Source organism: Salarias fasciatus, chromosome 10, assembly GCF_902148845.1.
Source record: "Salarias fasciatus chromosome 10, fSalaFa1.1, whole genome shotgun sequence".
NCBI lineage: Eukaryota > Metazoa > Chordata > Actinopteri > Blenniiformes > Blenniidae > Salarias > Salarias fasciatus.
Genome location: NC_043754.1, coordinates 19,722,645 through 19,742,611, shown reverse-complemented (window position 1 = coordinate 19,742,611; position 19,967 = coordinate 19,722,645). Strand labels below are relative to the sequence as shown.

Below are 19,967 nucleotides of genomic sequence, written 5' to 3'. Positions count from 1 at the left end.
CAATATTCTTACTTAAGAGCTTAGAATTGCATGAAAAGTTAAATCATCCTAAATAGAGGAATGAATAAATGAAGCTTCTCTTTGAATGGTGAGCAGTTTCATGTGAATAGATTACCAATCGAATCTCATAACGGCGACAGTGGCGACTGTTTGCGCTGGCTGTGTGGACATCACATTATCTTCCCAAACAAACACACAAACGGATGATCCAGCAGCGCCTCTGACACTGATCCAGATAAACACAGTCTCCTTCATTAAACAGGTTTCTGCTGAATCTCCTGCAATTTTTCTTCTCGTAGCAATTTTTAGAGTTAACACTCTCCCAGTGGAAGGCTCGGGGACGAAAAGAGAAACGGTCGGAGTTTGAAGGGCGAATTAACCTGTTTTGATCACTAATGTAAGCAAAACTGTGCCATTAAAGCTGCACTTGAAACAATCGCGCCTTTTAAAGAGTATGGGTAATAAGAGTTATTAGCGTTAAGTGTTTGAGATAACATCCCTCCACCCTGACCTCCTCCCTCATGCACATTGTACAGTGATGTGATAATATCAGAGTTGGAAGTGGCTGAAAAACCATTAAAAAGTTCTCACACTGTAACGACAACATTTTTTGATCTGTCTGTGTTTGAAGGTTTTTTTTCGATAATGTTTTTCACTGGATATTGAAAACAATCATATCTTAATTTGGTTCTGTTCACTTTTGCACTTCAAAAGTGGACCAAACTGCTCCTGCGGGGTTGTGTAGTAACAACTGCTATTGTTCAGAGGCACTCTTTCACCAAAAAAAAAACCTGCACAAATCAACGAAAAAGGTTGTGAATGATTACAATTTGGTTTATTAACTGGTCCAAACCAAACCTGCACAGAAAGACCACGCTGTATTTGAGGCTGCTAACCACAACACCAACATGCAGCCTTACACATGACATGTAAAACAATATAAAGGTCTTTGGTGTAGCTGCCATATCTGCAGACTGGAGAAAAATACAGACCACAAGGAGGGAGAGAGTGTCCTGAAGTTTACTGGAAAGTAGAGCAAAGTCCGGAGTCAGCATTTAGATGGGACTGAATCAAAGTGCATTTGAAAACTGGGGGGGAAAAAAATAAAAAAAAGTTCTGAGACATCAGGAAAAGTTGTGTCTCGGAAAAGAACCGAAACTCCAGAAAGAAACTGAAAGTAAAAGTATTTCCTGCTCTTGCCTAGGTATCTTGTGTATGCATCACAGAGGTTATTAGCCCCGAGTCTGAGGTTGTTGCCTTTGAATCATTAAGTAAAGGGTGAGTGTTTGAAGCTCCTTGATATAATGATCCTTGGCAACTCTGAGAGTTCAAAGTAAATTGGCAAGGGTAAAAAAGGCTTTCTGCCACTCAACAAAATAGAGAAATCAGCCAGCTATGTTTAATAGAATTTTCATCAGTGCTCAACCAGTCTCTCAAATGGGTTATCTAAGATAATGGCTGCACGGGTTCATTACCTCCTTGTCAAATTAAATTTCTTTTTCTCCTCCAGGCAGATTGGATAGTGATTACAGATCTAACCAAAAGAAGGCTTTAACTTTCATGCTGTAAAACTGGGAAAGGGGCTGCAATGACAGCAAAATTAGTTCATTTCATCTCGAGACCTTTGTTGTAAGCCGACCGACTGCTGCTGCGAAGAAAGTTGTCGTCTGATGCGGCAGAGCTGTCAGCCCTCTTTGTTTACCTCTTTCCCTGTCTTTGTGGGACTCCTGACCGACTGAAGTGAGAAGTAAAGGAGGTGCAGCAGTCCGTGGTAACTTATATTAAATAACTACTGTTTGTATTTCATTTTTACATTCCCATTTACATTCTACAGCCTGAAAATAAACGTTTTAAACAGTTTTAGTGGTGTTAAAAATATAGTCAAGTTGACTCCAAATAAATAGAAGTTGAATTATGATGTGTATAAAACAGATAAATCAGTGTTATCAGTAATAAAAATAGTTGCATTTTGGGCTTGTTTGTGCCTATATCTTCACACACTCCCCTACAGTAGCAGATATCATCCAAAAAGCCATTTTTGAAAGGTTGTATCGATCATTCAACTACCTTTTATTAAAAAAAAAAAAAAAAAAAAAATAAGTCTTTTACTGTTTGTTTTTAATCCCTAATAATTTATCTTTTATTCTGTCCTGATTTTACATCAAAATAAAACAGAAGTCTGAGGTGTCTCTCAGGTATCCTCCAAAGCTGCTTCACTGTTAAAAGGAAAGCAAACATTTTTCATTTCCTTGTTAGCTCAAATTGGAGTGGAAATAAAAGGCAACATGTTTTGCCACAAACTGGCCTTCAACATTAGAGGAGTACAAAGCCAAAATAAACTAAGCTGCTAAAAAGCTTGAGAAAGAACTCCCTTCAAAAAACATTTTCCTTTGCCCCTGTGCGAGGAAGAATTACATCAGACTGCAGCTCTCAGGATGTGCAGGATCTACAAATAGATCGCTTCAAAGAGACGCCAGCGCCAACCTGTGTGATGACTGAACTTTAATCATCAAAGTGGAATGGGTGGAGCATGTTGTGTCCAGAAGGCAATTTGCATTTAAATGTGTTTTTAAGTTGTTTAATCCGACGGCGTGCGGATGTTTTTTAGCCGCCAAAACCTCATCGCTGCGAATATTTGATCTTTGAGGAGTCGACTGGCTGATAATGGTCCTGTTTGGAAAACGCTTAGTCAGCTCGAGCGTCCGTGACGTCACCTAACCAGCGTGCCTCATGGGAACACACACAAAAAAAAAAAAAAACTGCTGAACTGAGCTTATTTTTGTCATTAAAATGCAAGAAACGTTCACCTTAACAGGCATGGTTTTGATCGTCGGTCACCTAGCAACAGTGATCGCACAACTTGAACTGATTGAATGCCAGGCAGATTGTGTTCTTGACCTCTCATGTTCAAAACACTACACGGCGAGTTTCCTTCCAACACAGCATTAGTCATCCGCAGCCCCTGTGTCTGAGCAATATCAACAAAAATCCTGCAGAACACACTGTATTATCATCATTTTTAAAGAAATAAATTTGTTTAGATGGTGACAGGGTGAATTTTTTCAAATTTCTCCGAACACAACTTTTTCTTTTTCCTAAAAAAGCCTTATCTGTTAATTCTGCTAATGGGTTAAAGACATTTTGTCTTGCATGGCAGGAGCAGCACGATCATTTTAATGTCATGAAGCATAATGATGGAATAGAAAGTAGAGGTTTTTGCTTGATATTTTAAACACACACTTAGTTTCTTTTTCTTTTTATTTATTTTTTGAATATTCATAGAAGATGTGCCTAACATTTAAAGCACTTTAATAGCATTTAACAAACTTCAAAACATCTGTTTACCCTTAAAGTGTGGACTTTGATTATAGCTACATGGAATATAAATACTTCAATATCCCATTTACTAAAATATATTAGGTAGACGAAATTGTGTTTTGGAGCAGAAAATTAACAAATTAGGAAGTTGATGCATTTTCTTAATATGTCCCCTCAAAAGTTTTTGTAAATATATCATATTTTTTTTCAGGAAAACGCAATAATTATTAAAAGATCAAATTGGTTTTACTACTTGCCATTACCTCCTTTTGAACTGAATATTTAAATAGAAATGACTGAATTAAACCACTGAGATTAAATTTTATTAATAAAATAAGTTAAAATGTAATAGTTGTAACTTTGTAACCTGTGTCTGCTGTCTACAAGAACAAATCAGTATTAACCATCAGTATTGTGATATTCAACAGAGGAATGAATTAACACTTAATTTACGGCTCTGTTATCGAAATACAGTCTTCTGCCCAAATGATTTCATAGAGTTAAGTGCAAAACTATCCATTGATCCATCTGTCTTCATTTCCACTTCCTCCTGGGGAGCGTGGCGGCAGTATGGAGAGCAGAGGAGTGCAGACGTCTCTGTCCACTGCAGGTTGCTCGAGCTCATCCGGTGGGACCCGAAAAGCCATTCAGAGGGAAGAAACCCAGAGATGCGATCTCTCCAAGTGAGTCCTGTGCCGACCTCGGGGCCCGGTCCCAGTTGTGCGTGCCGAGAGCACCTCCAAGCAAAGCAACCGAGAGGCGGCCTGATCAGACGCCCAAACCACTCCAGCTCGCTCTCCTCAACATGGAGGAGCGGCAGCCCTTCTTTGATGCCGCCCTCGATGAAAATCAAGCTGTTTGAACGTGCAAAAAACCAGCTTGTTGCCGTTGCAGGTTGTCGCCGTCTCTCAGAGGGATATTATGCCGCCGCAGATGACAGATGAGCTGATAATGGCACTTCCACTGGATGTCTGGTGCACTGAGTGGTTAAAATGTATTTGTGAACACTGAAATGCCAACAATATTCCAAGTCTGCATGTGTGACTGACTGGGCAGCTAATGGCCATGTGAGCGAGCAAAGTGGGTCACTATATATGTAGTCTCCTTCTTCTGGGTTTGTTGTGACACTCTAGCTGTCAACATGAACTTTTATCCCTCCAAACACACACACAAAAAAAGCATCTCAATTTTTTTTTTTCCCACATAAAACCCCTTCACCGTAAAGTATAATCATGCTCGCAGCATTCAGACGGCATGATCTGCATTTTCAGAGTTAATTCTCAGAGTTAATTTTCATGAAATTTTATGAGACTGTGTTATTTATGAGCAGATGCAGCCACAGCTCCAAACTGACTAAACAGCCGCAGCTGTGGCTTTGCAGGAACCAAATCCGAAGAGGAGGTGAAGTGCTTCTCATGGCTGTTTGGCTGGTTTGTACACAGGATGGACTCATCCAACCAATCTTTTGACAAGGATCTCAAAGATCCTGCTTGATTTGGTCAATGAACACATGTGGATGAGCTGCTTATGCATCGCCTCATCTACTTGTGTTCGGTGGCAGTCTCTCATAGTTTTTGATTTGTAAGTCTTTTGAGACTTGTGTGGTGTTTTAATGAAGCTTAAATTTCAAATTATAGGGCGTTGGTGACTGACTTCACCTTCGGTCAGTGTCAGTTTGTTTGGGATCAGCATCTTCCATATGCTTAAAGCATTTTAATATGAATTAACATTACTGATTGTGGTCTATAGAAGAAAATGTTTGATTCTGAAAGGTCACATCTGCCAATCAGCAACATAATGAACTCTATGATGGCTTGAAAAAGTTGAACTGTGACTGTGTTGTGACAAGTTTCTCCAGTTTTTTGATTACATTCCCCAAAGTGACTCATCCACTGTTGTTGCCGACTGAGGAGATGATGAGCAGCAGGTTATCTGGGACTCAGCATGAGGGTTGCTTCTCTGCAGATATCCTGATTGGTTCATGTTTGTCTGCACACAGAGGGTGAGCCCACAGCCTGTTAGACAACTCTTGGTATATTCAAAACACCAACTTTCCTCTGAAGTTAAGGTAGTTCCTCTCAAACAAGCAGGATTTCTTCACACATGAACTCTGGATATTTGCCGGCCGACGCAGCTGCACGGAACGTGCCTCATTTCTTTTAACATTGATTGCAATTTGTTTGTCCAAGTTTGAGATGGTAATCTTGTTTGCAGATGCATCTCCAGAGCGTTTCGATCAAAAATCACTGCAGACTTGATGCAGAGAGATTTTCAATCCTGGAGGGCTACTTAAACATTAAACAGAGAAGAAATAGGATTGGGCTCTGAGTAATGCATGAGATGAGAGAAGAAGAAAACACACCCCCACAAAAAAGGTCAGACGTGAGAAATTGTACTAACGACATGTAGAATTTTTAAATGAAAGACTTTTTTTGGGGAAAAAAAAATGCTCCATCAGGTGAAAAAGTGTTATGAAACCAATTAATATCATTGTAATAAAATTGTGCTTAGTTTACAAATTAAATAAGTCCTTAAAGCCAAGAAGAGTCACACATTTGTCTGCCTACACCTGATATTATTTCTGTAGCTAGAAAGTAATATTGTGCCTGATATTGAAAATATCTGTGTGCTTTAATACACCAGTCTCCCTGGGAACTCTGTAATATCCCTGCATAATCCTGCAGTGAGTCTGGTCATGAGTAATGTATCAATCAGGGCAGCTCCTGGGTGTATGTTGGAGCAGTGGTGACATCTTGTGGCTGGTTGAGTGTCTTCATTAAAACACTGAGTCATATTTTTCCCCCCCACAGTAAAAGCTAAAGTTTTTTGTTTTATTTAAAAAGGATAAGTTTTAACTTCAAATGTCGGGATAAAAACACACATTAGAGATCTAAACATACTCGAGAACTAAATCATTGTTGCGTATAAAGTTATTAAGAAAAATGTTCGTGCACCTTACAAAAAAAAACCCAATCACTTGATATTTGAAATGAGGAGTGTAAATAGTAGCAATACTAGTTACATAAGATCAAGTGCAGTCGTTAGTTATATTGTAACTTTTAACTATTTTAAGCCTAATATCCCTGTCAAATAAACTAGCAGGTCAGCTGAAGTCACAATATAATAAATATTGACTAAAAAAATAAAGCAATGGGTATATTTTTAATGATTTTTTTTTTAACGAGGAAAATCTTTTCCAATGTCATTATAGGCCAATACTATTATTCTATTCTTAACAATTATCATTCATGTGCTGAATCTCCCCAAGGACATGGCTTTATATCGAGACCACAGCTGAATAGAAAGGAGTTTTCAAATGTTCCAGGTTATACGTAGTAAATCTGAAATCCGTGGTTTGCACCGTGAATGTGAGATGCTCGAGGATGTCTTTCAAGGACATATTACTTTCCACATAACTTCTTCTTTATTATCGTTATTATTTCCGATGTTCACAGTATAAAAAAAGTTGCAGTTACACAACTGCATGCAGTGCCCGACAACAGAGCAGTGAGTAAAATCGATGTTTTATGTCGTTATGCTGTTATGGCCTGTCAGAGGAACTGAAGACTGGAATTGGGGTATAATGTCACATATTTTTGTGTGTATTTACATATTAAATGAACGCCATGTATTAAAAAATAGCATGAAATGTTCCACAAATAGAGCACAAAACAACATGGGTTTGTGATATGTGTGATTAACAAAATGTTGAAATTGATCAAAGTCCAAACCTGCGAATCTGTTTTTAAAGCGCCTGCAGCCCTGTCCTGATGTTCCAGCTGCTGTAACACTGACTCTGTAAGGCCATGAGCAGATCCTCCAGCTGGCCAATAAGAAAGCAGAGCGAACCTACCGTGATGTCACGATCGTCTCTCATTGGTCAGTTTTCTGAATGACGTAGACGGGAACTGTGCCCTGATTGGTCGTTCGTCTGCCTTTAGTTTGGCTCTTGGCACTGTTGTTCCGGGATAAGAGCAACCTAGAAGGTAAGTCCAACTTAAAACTACACATTGCGGCTACTTTTATTCATTTAAGTGAATGACAGCGATAAAAGGTGCATGTAGGCTACACAGTTGGGTGCAACAGTCGAAACAGTGACCGGAAATACAACAAAATTCTACGTTTTGGGGCACGTAGCGGTAGTTGAAGTAGTTCCAGTTATGTAACTGAGACATTCAGACTATTTTTTAGATATTCAGAGTGCAAAAATTGAATTTAAAGTGTCCAATTAAAGTATAGCATGTGTTTTTACAATACCAATTTGTGACGACGAATATATATGCAAAAGGCCAACCTTTTTTGAGGGAGGAGAGTAATAAATGTGTAATATTGAACTAACGACCTAAACAAGGAGACTTAATTTCAGTTCAACACTGGTATATAATGTGTGAAATCATAAAGCATCAACTTATTTTCAGTAAAGGTTTGCTCTATCATGTCAATATCTCCAATAAAACCTCCTGTTTATTTCTATAAGCTATAGTGGCAGCAAATGTTAATATCTAGTAAAATATTAACACTGATAAAACCCCAAAATAAACTAAATCTGAAGCCATTCCCAGTGTATTCATGCATGTATTGGTTCCTTTTTTCACTCCACCTCCCAGATTGAGCCATGGACCTGGTGCTGGACGTTGCTGACCATTACGTCCTCACCCCCTATGTGTACCCGGCATCATGGCCAGAGGACGGGGCCCTGCGGCAGATCATCAGCCTGCTGGTTCTCACCAACCTCGGGGCTGCAGTCCTCTACCTGGGCCTGGGAGCCATCAGCTACTACTTTATCTTCGACCACAGTCTGATGAAACACCCACATTTCTTGGAGGTATGAATCACTTTATGAAGGGTATGGTAAATAAACCAGCAGCACTAAAATCCCCACAGGCAGTTGAACTTTGCATCTGCAGGGGGTGGACAGATTTATAGATCAGAGCCTAGAAATGCCAGCATCCTTTTTATTTGGTGAACTGTACTGTATTTCATACTTGTTGTATTTATGTAACTGCCACCCCAGCACTTATCACTCCCTATCGTGTCTATCATATGAAAGTGAGGCTGCAGATTAGCTGCTAATGATGAAGAAACACCTCAGAAGTGACAGGTCGAAACTCTGATATTTAAAAACTGCTGTTGACGTGCGTGCTGCTGGCATTATACTGAGATTAATAAAGCTCTGGGACCTTCAGAAGAATGGCTGTGGATGTGTTTAAAGCAGTCAAGGAATTTATTTCTTCATTTATTGGAATTATTATTGTTCTTCCATGAGATGGGTGGGTTTTCAGGAAAAAAATTACTCCATTACAGTCCGCCGTTTGTCCAACGCAGGAAAACCACAATGACACAGTCCATTGCAAATCGTCTAATAGACATGAACACAGTCCCACTACAGGATGTTTATAATTGAAATTACATTGAAAATGATGTGTGTTTGTGAGTGAACTGTCAAAATAAATTTGTTGTACCTTTTCCATTTACAGTTTGCGCCACATGGTCTTGTAGACAAAAAGTAGTCCTATCTATAGCTACATAATCTATATTTTATTTATTAAATATCTTGATTATCCAACATTTATTCATTTGCAAATAATTGTGAGAATATTTTAGGTTTTCTCAGTAAAAACACTACTTATTACTAATTCTAACCAGCACTGTAGCTCTGGATTTCAAAACTCTTTTTGAATCATATAAAACTCTGCAGGTCAGTTCTGTGCTGAGTGTCTCTGCAGTCTGGAAGAGACGGATCACACCAACAGGAACTCCTCCACACACCTCCGGGCTTCTTTCAGACTTGTTCATGGGTTGGTTCTTGGTCGCGCACACGGAAAACGAAAACTGCTGTGTTAAGATTGGGGCGGGGGAGGGTTAAGATAACTTTTCATCTTTGCCAGTGCGTCCCCAGACAGCTGGATGTAGATGTGATCCGACAATCCAAATCGCACTTTTTCTGGAAACGTGCTGAGACCTGAAGTCAACTCATTTCTTCCCAAAAAGTACACTGAAAGCATGCTGGCAAAGTGAAGTAAACAATGTGTGGAGGTCTCTCCTGATGCCTTCTTTTAAGCACAGAATTATTTTCTTCTTGTTAGAATCAGGTACAGAGGGAAATCAAATATGCCATGACCTCCCTCCCCGTGATCAGTATCCCCACTGTGGCCTTGTTCTTCGCCGAAGTTCGAGGATACAGCAAGCTGTACGACAATGTCAGTGACCTGCCACTCGGTGAGTCTGCAGCAGCTTTGGTATTTTTCAGATTTTGATGTTCCCAGGAAGTTCAGATCAAGCTTATACACTCATGTTCTTGTCCAGGCTGGGCGGGACTTTTCCTGAGCATGATCTCCTTCCTGTTTTTCACCGACATGTGCATCTACTGGATTCACCGGATCCTCCACCACAAGCTTATTTATAAGGTACGTGCACGGTTTGTTTGGCTCTAAATCCTCCTCAAGAAAAAGTCCTCTGCACAAAGTGTTTTGTAATCATACATCACCTTTGGACTTGATATTATAATTATCTAAATGTATTTCAGTTATGGAAGTGAGTGGAACTCTTCTGTCTTCCAGCTGTTCCACAAACCGCACCACATCTGGAAGATCCCCACTCCCTTCGCCAGCCACGCCTTCCACCCGGTGGATGGCTTCATGCAGGGCCTGCCGTACCACATCTACCCCTTCCTCTTCCCCCTCCACAAGGTGCTCTACTTGCTCCTGTACGTGTTCGTCAACATCTGGACCATCTCCATCCACGACGGCGACTACCGCGTCCCCGCCGCCCTCACCGACGTCGTCAACGGCTCGGCCCACCACACCGACCACCACCTGTTTTTCGACTACAACTACGGCCAGTACTTCACCCTGTGGGACCGCCTGGGGGGCTCCTACAGGCACCCGTCGGCGCTGATGGGGAAGGGTCCCCACGATCAGATCAGGAAGCTTCAGGCAGAGGGAAAGCTGAAGGCCAAAGGGCAAGCCAACGGACACGCCGAGAGGGGAGTCACATGTAAGGAGGAGTAAGGCTCGGTTCTGGTTAATTTCTCAAAGCGATCATTATTTTTTATAAAGACTGCGCTGCTGACAAACGTACGGGAGAAGAGTTTGTGTACTTGCCAAATGAGCAATCGTGCAATTTGAAATTCAGCGCGTGCTGGACGGCCGGCCGTGGATTGATATCGTTAGAGCCAAGCTTTGGAGATAGCAACATGCTCTCACGTAGCCAATAGATAAGGAGCAGGCTGATATCTCCAGCTGGAGTTATTGTTTGCATCGCGCTGGAGGAGTTAAGTGCTTTCAGATAACCAGGAAACAACACGGCCAAGAGACTCGAGGAGCAGCAGCAAGCCACGGCCACATATTGAAGATTTAAGCTTCCACTGCTTATTTCAATGTGTCAGTCCAACCCAAAAATCATCTTGAACTCTTCTTAGTGCGTAAGATGGACTTTTCCTGGGGGAAAAAAAAATAACCTAACCTTTAGTTTCTTTACATTCCTTCCAAAATACATAATGGTAAGTTAAAAGAAGTCACAAAATACATGATTAACCCTTGTAGGGCGTTCATTGAAACACCTGAAAATTTGAAGAGTGACCTTGGTATTGGAGAATATTTTAAAAGTGTTTCACTTCAGTCGCTCGTTAAAGACAAAAAACAGTCACGTCATTTGTGTTTGATGAAAAGTTGAATAAAATCACACATAATTCATCTCTTTTCTTCAGCGTGCAAGTTAAAAATCAATTTTAATGAGTGAGTATTCAGTGAAAATCTGAATTATTCACTTGCTTTGCACACATCCTGTTCCTGCAATCCACAGTGCATCAGCTTTCATGTGCAGTTTTTAACATTCAAGAATCAAAATGTAGCACTGAATACCTTCAAGAAATCTTACAGCAAATGCACACTACCTACATTTTCAAGCCACAGATGGAGAAATACAGTGAGTTTGACTTTTACATCTTCACACCTGATTATTTTTTATATAAATGGCATTGGTTTATTTTTTGTAATAAATATCCTTCAGTAAAAACTAGGTTTTCCAACAAGTGCCTTAAAATGGCTCAGCGAGACTTTGTTTTCTTAATTGTAGTCTTTACTGGTTCTCATAAAGCTTGTAAATACTTATGAAAAAATATGAATAAACCTGGCGCATAAAGATGATATTTGTCTTCTTTACTTTCGTGTCCTGAGCAAATTCTGTCCTGATTAGTTATTTATTCATTCATGTCTTTTTTCTCGCTAAATCACTGTGAATCAGGTTTATCTTATCCTGCTTTTTACAGTTTTCTTTGCAGCAATTTCAGACTCTTCTTGCACTTTCATGTCCGTCCGAATCTGCACCATCGCTGTGAATAGAAACCTGGGATTTACCAGACATAACTGAATAAACACCATCAAATTTCATCCCATGTGTTTCAGAGATTCGGAAACCCAGAAAATGGAAAAGCCTGAACATGAAACAAAGCAAATTTCAACAGCTTCTACTTAACAATAATTTTACTTTTCTGTCTATAAAAAATCTTCAATTTCAAACTATATATTTCTTCTTCTTGAAAAGTGCACAGTTCAGCAGATAAAAGAATATTCCCTTAGAAAATTGACTTGCATTTTTTTTCTAAGAGTCCTGAGTGGATTCAGTGTGCTGTATATTCTAGCAAAAAACAAAGTATGATTAAATCAACCAGAAGATCAAAAAGCCCTCTCTGCGCATTCGGCGTCCGGCTCGCTCCGGATGCTTTTCTGTGGCTCGTCGGCTCAGCAGAAAAACATGGGCATCCAGAGGAAGGATCTCATGGCCGCTCCGGCCGCCACGCCCGCCAGTAATCCCACCGCCAGGTTCTCTGCCAGGCCGTCGTAGGGGTCCCTCTGAACCAGCACCTGGTGGGTTCCTTCAAGAGGACAGAAGTCAGATTCAATGTGAGGTGGGATGTGTGTGCAGCCACAGAATCCAGCAAAAATGTGGTGATTTTTCTAGAAATCTAAGTGACAGACTGACTGCTGCAGGCTCTCCTCTGTGAAATGTGTTTGATCGTTTATTCCTGAGGCTTAAAGGGGCTCGGCGCATTATATCAGGGAATGATGAGAAAGGTTTCAACCTGAATTTGTCATTCTCAAAACATTTTGTTGGCTTTTTGAGTTCGCTTGAAATGAAGATATTCTATTTGTTTGATCAGGAGTCTGAAACCTTTATCACCAAAAGAGGCATTTTTTGCCACTTTACATAAAAAAAAAAAAAATATTCAAAATATACGTGTGTGTACTGAATTTACTGTATACTTCATGTTTAATTCATCAAGTTTCACTTCTACAGTTGGAATGGAAGATATTTTATGACATTATTCACGTGCAGAAAGCTCTCACATGCACGCCTCTTTCTCTGGCTGACCACACTCTGCATGCACAGAAGAGGGTGAGTGTGTTTCAAATGAAGGACGTATTTGCACATCTCTCAGTTGTGTTTGCACACCAGCTTATGTCCACTGGCTCAATCACGGACGTGTAATTCTGTAGTTGATTGGTTAAAGCAGTGTTCACTGCAGAATGTTGAGAAAAGCTTCATACATGTCATACAAATCATGTTGATGTTTTTTCCATCATAATGAAACTCAAAGCACATATCTGACGATATTGTCTGTTTCTCCATGCTCAGTGTGAATACACTACATTGAGATTCACCGGTCCAGGAGTTAATTTGAAAATGTTGGAAAACGAGAACTTTAAAGCTGTTTGTGTATCGACCTGCAGTTTTTTGTTTTTTTGTTTGTTTGTTTTGTTTAAGTCAACAGGCGACAGTATTTTGCTAACTGTAGTCGAATCGTGTCTCTCCTTCCTCTCACCTCTGATAACTGCCATCATCTGCTTCTCCCTCAACTCCGTTTTTGTTCCACCCATCTCTCAAATCTGCTGCTATAGCTCCATTTTTTTTTTTTTTTAAAGAAATCCAGCTCTGACCCCAGCAATTTCAGTGACCTCTTTCCCATTTCGCCATTTCTTGAACAAATTGCAGCATCTCAAATTCACTGTCACCTCTCCGACAGCAGGCCCGATGAACGGCGTCAGTCACACACTTCGTCAAATTCGCCGACGACCTCCTGATTACAGCTGACTCCACACTTTTATTCATCCTCCTCCTCCTCGATCTGAGTGCAGCTTCTGACTCCCATCTCGGGCGCCGTCCTCCTCCACAGATCAGCATCCAGTGCAATGTCCCACACTCACCGGGACTGGTTCAGATCATCCCTCTCTGGTTCACTCAATTAGAGTCTCTTCGATCCCGGCCGTCTCCTTATCTCCTCGCGGTTGGACACGTTTTCCGTAAATATAGCCTACAATTTCACTCCCTCCCTAACCCATCCGTAAACTCCAGCTGGTTCGAAAGTGCTGCTTCCAGAATCATCACCACAGCGTCTCAGTGTTCACCTGGTCCGGCTCCAGGAGTGATGTAGACAGTCCGGTAGCTGCTGAGGGGGACGGCCTGGTAGGAGTCGTCATACGGGTCGTATGTAAACACCTGCAGAGGAAAACTGGACTCAATTCTGAGCTTCTGACTGACTGAGATCTCTCAGAGAGGGCAGGGAGGACTCACCGGGTTCCTCCTGGTCTCCAGCAGAGTCAGCTTCCACGCTCTGGAAAAAAAGAAAGAAGGCCTGCTGAAGAACCGGCGGGAGCAGGAGAGAAAAGAGCGGAAACTTGTGCTTACATGGAGTCATCCTCACTGTTGGCACAGAGGTTAAGAGAAGAGCCATCGTGGAGAAGAACCGCGATGAGATTCTCTCTGGGATTACTTTCTGGAGGCGTTACACCTGCAGCAGAGGGGGGATTGTTGTTCATCTCAAAATATTGTGACACGTTTTTGACATGGGAGAGTCAAAAAGTGAGGAAAACTTCAGTCTTTTAACTTGTATTTGCATTCTTTATAGAGTCAGTGTGTTTCACTGTGTGTAACAAGCAATAATGTAAGAATTTAAGCCATTTTTAATTTAATAAAGCCAGTAATATAATAACTTGCCAGTAGTGTAATCGGATGTTTGATCCATCATTGTAACAATACTATATTGACAATAGTGTATCAAGTCATGAAAAGAAGGACTTTAAAAAAAAAAAAAAACTCTTTCACCAAAATTACAATATTACATACAGCTCTCAGCTCTTTGTAATGTACATCACTGGAGGAGAATGCTGGAAACATCCATTCGTTGGATTTATGTGAAAACTGAGCTGTGATGTTATTTCAGTCAAACTCAAAATCAGAAACCAATTAATGAGGAATTGATAAGAGGAAGCCCCATAAAATCTGTTCTATAGTTTTACACTGTATCCCGCAATGGAAATATTGAATATGTAGGAATAAATTGGTAGGGAAAGGATTTATTTCATATTTTTCCATCTGTTTGCAGGGTACTTGGCACATTTTGACCATTTAAAGGGTAAGTGACCACTTTTTTAAAATTAATTTTTTCACAATCCCTGCAAACCCAAGTTTATCGATGATGACAACTTTTGATATATTCTCATAATTACATAAATAATATCTATGTTAAATGTAATTTTCCTCATGTCATTTATGCAGCAAATGACAGCATTTTTCAGTGGGGAGATGAGTTCTGTAGCCTGGCGATACCTCCACATTCCAGCCCAGATCGCACATCGATGCACGTGGTTTTGAGGCTGACGCGGTGCTCGAACTCTCTCCGGCTGTCCGTCTTGTAGAAGCAGAGACTCCCATCTATCCACAGGTCACACCAGTTCAGCTTCCAGCGCTTCAGGACAGAAGCTACACAGAGGAGACACGTGGCACGGCTCCACATCAGTTCATGAAGCAAAAACTAGAAGTATTCATAGAGTGGGCCTGGAAAGGTTTTGAAACTGCTCTTCTGATCGATTTCCCCTCCTGTTGATTCAAGCTATTAAGGAAAAAGGAAGCTCAGCTACAAACAAGCTCAAGGGGCTCTGAACAAACCGATAATCCGCACATGGCCTCATTAGATCTCGTTGTTTTGTGTACCTGGTTTGAAGTTGTGCTTTATGATGTTGTGTTTTTCCTCTGCACATACATCCCGATTGACTGTCCTTAGTAAGCCACTTAAAGACATGGCGAGGGACAATTAATGGGATTAAGTGACAAAGGCTGCAGCTTCGTAACAGGTGCAGTTTCCAGTTTCTAGAAAATGCTTTCAGCGTATTTATAGTTTAGTCTTTAATCTTAAGCATTAAACAGCTGAACTGACAGATGTATTGTGCATCTTCATATGTTGTGCCGATGAATTGGATATATTTTAATATATGAGATTAAGTATAAATCAATTTTGTTTCAGGGAGTTCTTCACATCCAGGACTGGTTAGTCTGTAGCAAATATGATGTAAGAGGTTGGCACAAGACCCGAAGTCTGAAAGAAGCAGAGTTTGAAAAATTTAAGATGTGTTTTGAAAAATCGAAATCACAGTAGGTCAATAGCAGACATGTTAGAAGTGTGGTCATTTAAAATGCAGTGGTGAAAAGACAGTTACTTTCAGGCCAGATTCGGATGTGTACATCTTGTAGCCCTATCAGGACTTTTAGTTACTGTAAATCCAGAGTTTATATCATATAAATTGTTCATAGCTGCAGCCTTAGTTCTGTCGTATCATTCTGTTGTCAGCATTGTCATTAAGTGTCATATGCTCCAAATATTATTTAAAGAATTAAGAAAATAAAGACAAAAGTCATTTTCAAACTGATAAAACTCAAAACAGAAAAAATCTTTGGCATTTCAATATATTTATTAAAATCTATATTTAACCAATAGGTGCAGTTTCTCCTGGGTGATGTCAGGTTTGAAAGCCTGATTCTACTCACTCTGTCTCCACAGCCAGCCTGACTTCAGGAGCGCCATATTTTCTCAGCTACTGTCTGTGGTTCTTATTTTCAGACAGTAATGATGAGCAGAAGGAAAAAAAAATGTAGCGTTTATAAGCCAGTGTAATCCAGCATCTGTTTTTGGACTCCTGCACCTCAGTTTGTGTCCCTCTGTGCCTCAGATTGTGCGGTCGATTAATCCCACCAGAACTGAGACTGACTCACAGGATCACCATGGATTAGGAGGCCACGCCCTCTCCTCCTGTGTCTCTCCCCTCATTCCTTCTGCACTCATCCCCCCCCTCTATGGCTCTCTCTGCATCTGTTCTCTGTATGAAACTCTCTTATTGCAAACCCGTGAGCCAAACTGTGTTGCTTTTTGTGTGTCTCTGGAATGATTGTGCAACTTAATCCCTGCACTGAAATAACGTGAGGATTAGCCCAGTAGTCCACAGGTCAGATAATCAGGTGTTTTGCAGGTGATAGGCAGTCACATCACTTCATTTTATACTTCTCTCACCTTGCTGAGTTTGCATGTTCTCCTTGTGCATGCGTGGGTTTTCTCTGAGTGAGGTTTCCACCCACAATCCAAAAAGATGCATTTGAGGTTGATTAGTAACACTAAATTGCAACTAGGTGTGAATATGCGTACCATTGATGAAATAATTCTATGAATATTACGTTACATTGCATTTTCTTCCGTGTTTGATCAAAACAGCATAATACCATAAAGTTACCAGTTGGGAAATCCCCACTTACAGGTCCCAGCAAGAAAAAATCTACATGTTAATGACCTAATCTGTTGTCGTCGTCCATACAAACCATCAAATGCTTGAAGTTATGTTTCTAAAGTAGGAAGCATCTGGTTGGAGTGATGCCTTTTCCTGGTGTTTTCATTTCCTTTTAAATCTAATGTTTCCTATCATAACACGACCATTAGGAATCCTATGAAAACCTAGAAGTCAGTTTCTGCTTTATTGTAAAAGCCTTGAAGCATCAGTTTCAAACTGCAATCCATGATTTGTCAGTTAAATCACCATTGCAAATTACCAAATAGAATCTCGGCCTCGTTTAATAACCTAAAGCAATTCTTAAACATAATGCAAAAATTTAGTGCCAAATTCAACATTATATCCCAGATAAAATGTTAGAATCGATCAGCCAATTTCTTCCCTCTGACATGGTGGAATTCTGAAATGGGAGAAAACAATATTCCCTTCTCTGTCTCTCGCAGTATCACATCAGCCATGTTCTCATGACGATTTGCTGACAATGTCAGACTTACAAATGAGCCACTCTATAAATAATTGTCACAACATAAAATACAATCCATACACATATTTAAGACCTCATGTACAAAATCACATTCCAGATACTTCCTGGATGTGGAAAATCACACTTTTCTTCCATAAACCAAACTACACCCCACAGATTGAAACTGGTGCAGCACAAAGCCAGAGCTTTAGCACACCAAAAAACCCACATCATAAATTCAAGGCCTTCAAATCACCCAAACGTCTACATTCACACCCACATCAATGTTATTCCACTAAATACATTCACACTCACACAGGTACATTTGCCATTTTATTTTTTTTTAAACAAAAACTCAACAAAAACAACTATTTAGATGATTTAAAAGGTTCAAATTTTTGCATGTTAGTCAATTTTCAAGCTAATTTATTACAGCTCAGAGTCAGCCTGACTTTCCCTGCCCACAGTCCCACTTCATGTGTGAAATGCCAGTTTGTCATGTGTCTCTCTGAAAAACTGTTTCCCTTAAGGAGAAATCTCTTCGTGGATCCTTTTGATGGCCCGGGCGGTGGGCTTGGCCTGGGGCGGGTTCTCCTGGGTATGGTCGTGGCCCTCTGCCTGAGTGGGGGGGGGTTGGCTCTTGGGCTCTCTCGGCTCTGCCCATCCCGGTGTCTGGTGCCCGGTGGGTCAGCGCCTGCCAGTCTTGGTCCCCTGGGGGCCCGGGGCCCGTGGCCGTGGCATCACACTGTTCACAGATGAACCGTTCATACAGGAATGAGGTGAAACTGGTTTTGCTCCACAAACATGGGTTTAACACACCCAGAGTTTCTCTGAACAGCAGAGCAGGAAGGTAAAGGGTTAAAGAGGTCCTTTTTCTTGGATTTGCTCTTTGATCATCACTTCCCCTGCAAACATCACTATCAGGGAGGAACCAGGGAAATCTTAGTCTGTCCTCATAACTCCCAGCTGAGGTCTTTATTTGCAAGTTCATCTGACTGTGGCCAGAGGAGAGATTTATGTGGCACTGCTCAGTTTGATGAGCTAATGTTGACATCTTTGCCTCCTATAAAGTCCATCCAGGGATGTCTATTTTTATGCCGAAGGCAGAAAGGCTGTGTTTTCTCTGGCTGTCCATCCATGCTATTCTCACTGAAGCAATGCCTCGAGAATACCTTAAAAAAGCTTCTTTGAACTTGGTGTGTAGAGGCACTTGAGCACAAACTGCTTACATTTTAGATTATAAAACTAAAAGATAAAGATAAATTTCAATCATCTGTGATCTGTTTTGTCAAATTGGTCAAATGTGGTACATATATGATTGCAATCAAAAAAGTCTTCCCTGTATATCTTCTATGGATCAAGACCTTTGTGGTAGCTGTGTTAATCCATTTTCAGTGTAGCAGGGCTGCATTATCTGAAGTGCTGCTTTGGGATTTTGTGTAGACTCATGCACGACAAACACTGAGAGACTGAAGAGAAAAGCAAGCAAAGTTTAAATCAGCACAAACTTTGATCAATCAGAAAGTTCCACAGAAATAGAGTCTGTCTCCTCTTGTGCTCTGGGACGTTGCTGCGCTGTGATGGAAGTAATGCAGACAACAAGGCAAAGGAACCTCAGGTTAGCATGCTAATATATCAAAGATTGTCTCGATGCTTAGCACTGCCAGGGGCTATTTTCACCATTCAAACCATATCTTAAAATACAGTAGGCCTATATACATATCTTAAAGTACAGTACAAATATCAAGACAGCCATTATGATCATCAGCAATAGGATTCATTAGTGTCAATTCAACTATTAATAATGTTCTGATCTGGAACAACAAGAGCGACTCTAACTCCACCACAGTGCACAGTCCAAACATCAGTTAAAACAGATGTTTTCTGCTGAATGTATGCATGCACTGTCTATGCTCCAAGCACATGATGTGAGGATTTTACTCATATGGATCTTTTCAAGTTGCTGGACTGGATCTAAGCTCTGCTTCCTGCAGCTTGTGGTGGAGGTGTCTGGTACTGATCGTGGTGGCTAATTTGATCCTGTTGGCTGCACACAACTGATCAATTTAAGCCTGGCCTCCAAACCTACACTAAATTGATTTAAAGCCATAACACGCGCACCACTGCCATCTGGTGGTTTGATATCGGACTAAAAGATTTCATCAAGGCTTCAAAACAAGGAAAACCTTCAAGCGTTAGAATTAGCTTTTCACAAAGCTTTATGGATTTTATTTGGTGAATCCAAAAAAGACCCACTAATTCATTTAATATGCATGGAGCTGATTAAATAACAATTTGACAGATTATATAAAACAGGTCAAACACCTAACTGAACTTTATCCCGACTTGAGATATCTGATATCTCCTGCAAATGAGGGCATAGTTGGGAGAAACTCTGGGTTTGATGTAATGGAGACAGAACTTCCAATGAAAGTTTTTCTCGGTCTTGGCAAATACTCTTTATATTTGAGAGGTGTCTTGAGAAGTGTTCATTTTAATAACCCTCCTTGTGCCACTCAGATGTACATCTGTTCAGCAGGTGTAGGTACCAGATCATCCGGGATTCCAGATCT

The 19,967-nt window shown here is 40.6% G+C and overlaps 2 protein-coding genes across 2 annotated transcripts; one reads left to right on the top strand and one right to left on the bottom strand.

Annotated features, from left to right (window-relative positions):
* Positions 1 to 7,254: 7,254 nt before the first annotated feature.
* sc5d (sterol-C5-desaturase) lies at positions 7,255 to 11,459 on the top strand. The gene is made up of 5 exons (XM_030101857.1): positions 7,255 to 7,304; positions 7,926 to 8,143; positions 9,405 to 9,537; positions 9,625 to 9,725; positions 9,879 to 11,459. Exons 2-5 carry the CDS (start codon positions 7,934 to 7,936, stop codon positions 10,326 to 10,328), a joined length of 894 nt encoding a protein of 297 aa, XP_029957717.1. The 5' UTR covers positions 7,255 to 7,304; positions 7,926 to 7,933; the 3' UTR covers positions 10,329 to 11,459.
* Positions 11,460 to 12,044: 585 nt separating this feature from the next.
* Positions 12,045 to 16,461, bottom strand: plekhb1 (pleckstrin homology domain containing B1). Its single transcript, XM_030101158.1, has 6 exons — positions 16,141 to 16,461; positions 14,926 to 15,078; positions 14,005 to 14,107; positions 13,891 to 13,930; positions 13,725 to 13,815; positions 12,045 to 12,193 (listed from the first exon to the last, which is right to left on the bottom strand). Exons 1-6 carry the CDS (start codon positions 16,175 to 16,177, stop codon positions 12,060 to 12,062), a joined length of 558 nt encoding a protein of 185 aa, XP_029957018.1. The 5' UTR covers positions 16,178 to 16,461; the 3' UTR covers positions 12,045 to 12,059.
* Between the last annotated feature and the right edge of the window lie 3,506 nt (positions 16,462 to 19,967).

Coding starts and splice junctions, on each gene's coding strand:
- sc5d (XM_030101857.1), top strand. CDS start 7,934: ATGGACCTGGTGCTGGACGTTGCTGACCATTACGTCCTCACCCCCTAT. Junction 9,538..9,624: donor TGTCAGTGACCTGCCACTCG/GTGAGTCTGCAG, acceptor GTTCTTGTCCAG/GCTGGGCGGGACTTTTCCTG. Junction 9,726..9,878: donor ACCACAAGCTTATTTATAAG/GTACGTGCACGG, acceptor TCTGTCTTCCAG/CTGTTCCACAAACCGCACCA.
- plekhb1 (XM_030101158.1), bottom strand. CDS start 16,177: ATGGCGCTCCTGAAGTCAGGCTGGCTGTGGAGACAGA. Junction 15,079..16,140: donor AGGCTGGCTGTGGAGACAGA/GTGAGTAGAATC, acceptor TCCTCTGTGTAG/CTTCTGTCCTGAAGCGCTGG. Junction 13,931..14,004: donor AACAGTGAGGATGACTCCAT/GTAAGCACAAGT, acceptor CTTTTTTTCCAG/AGCGTGGAAGCTGACTCTGC.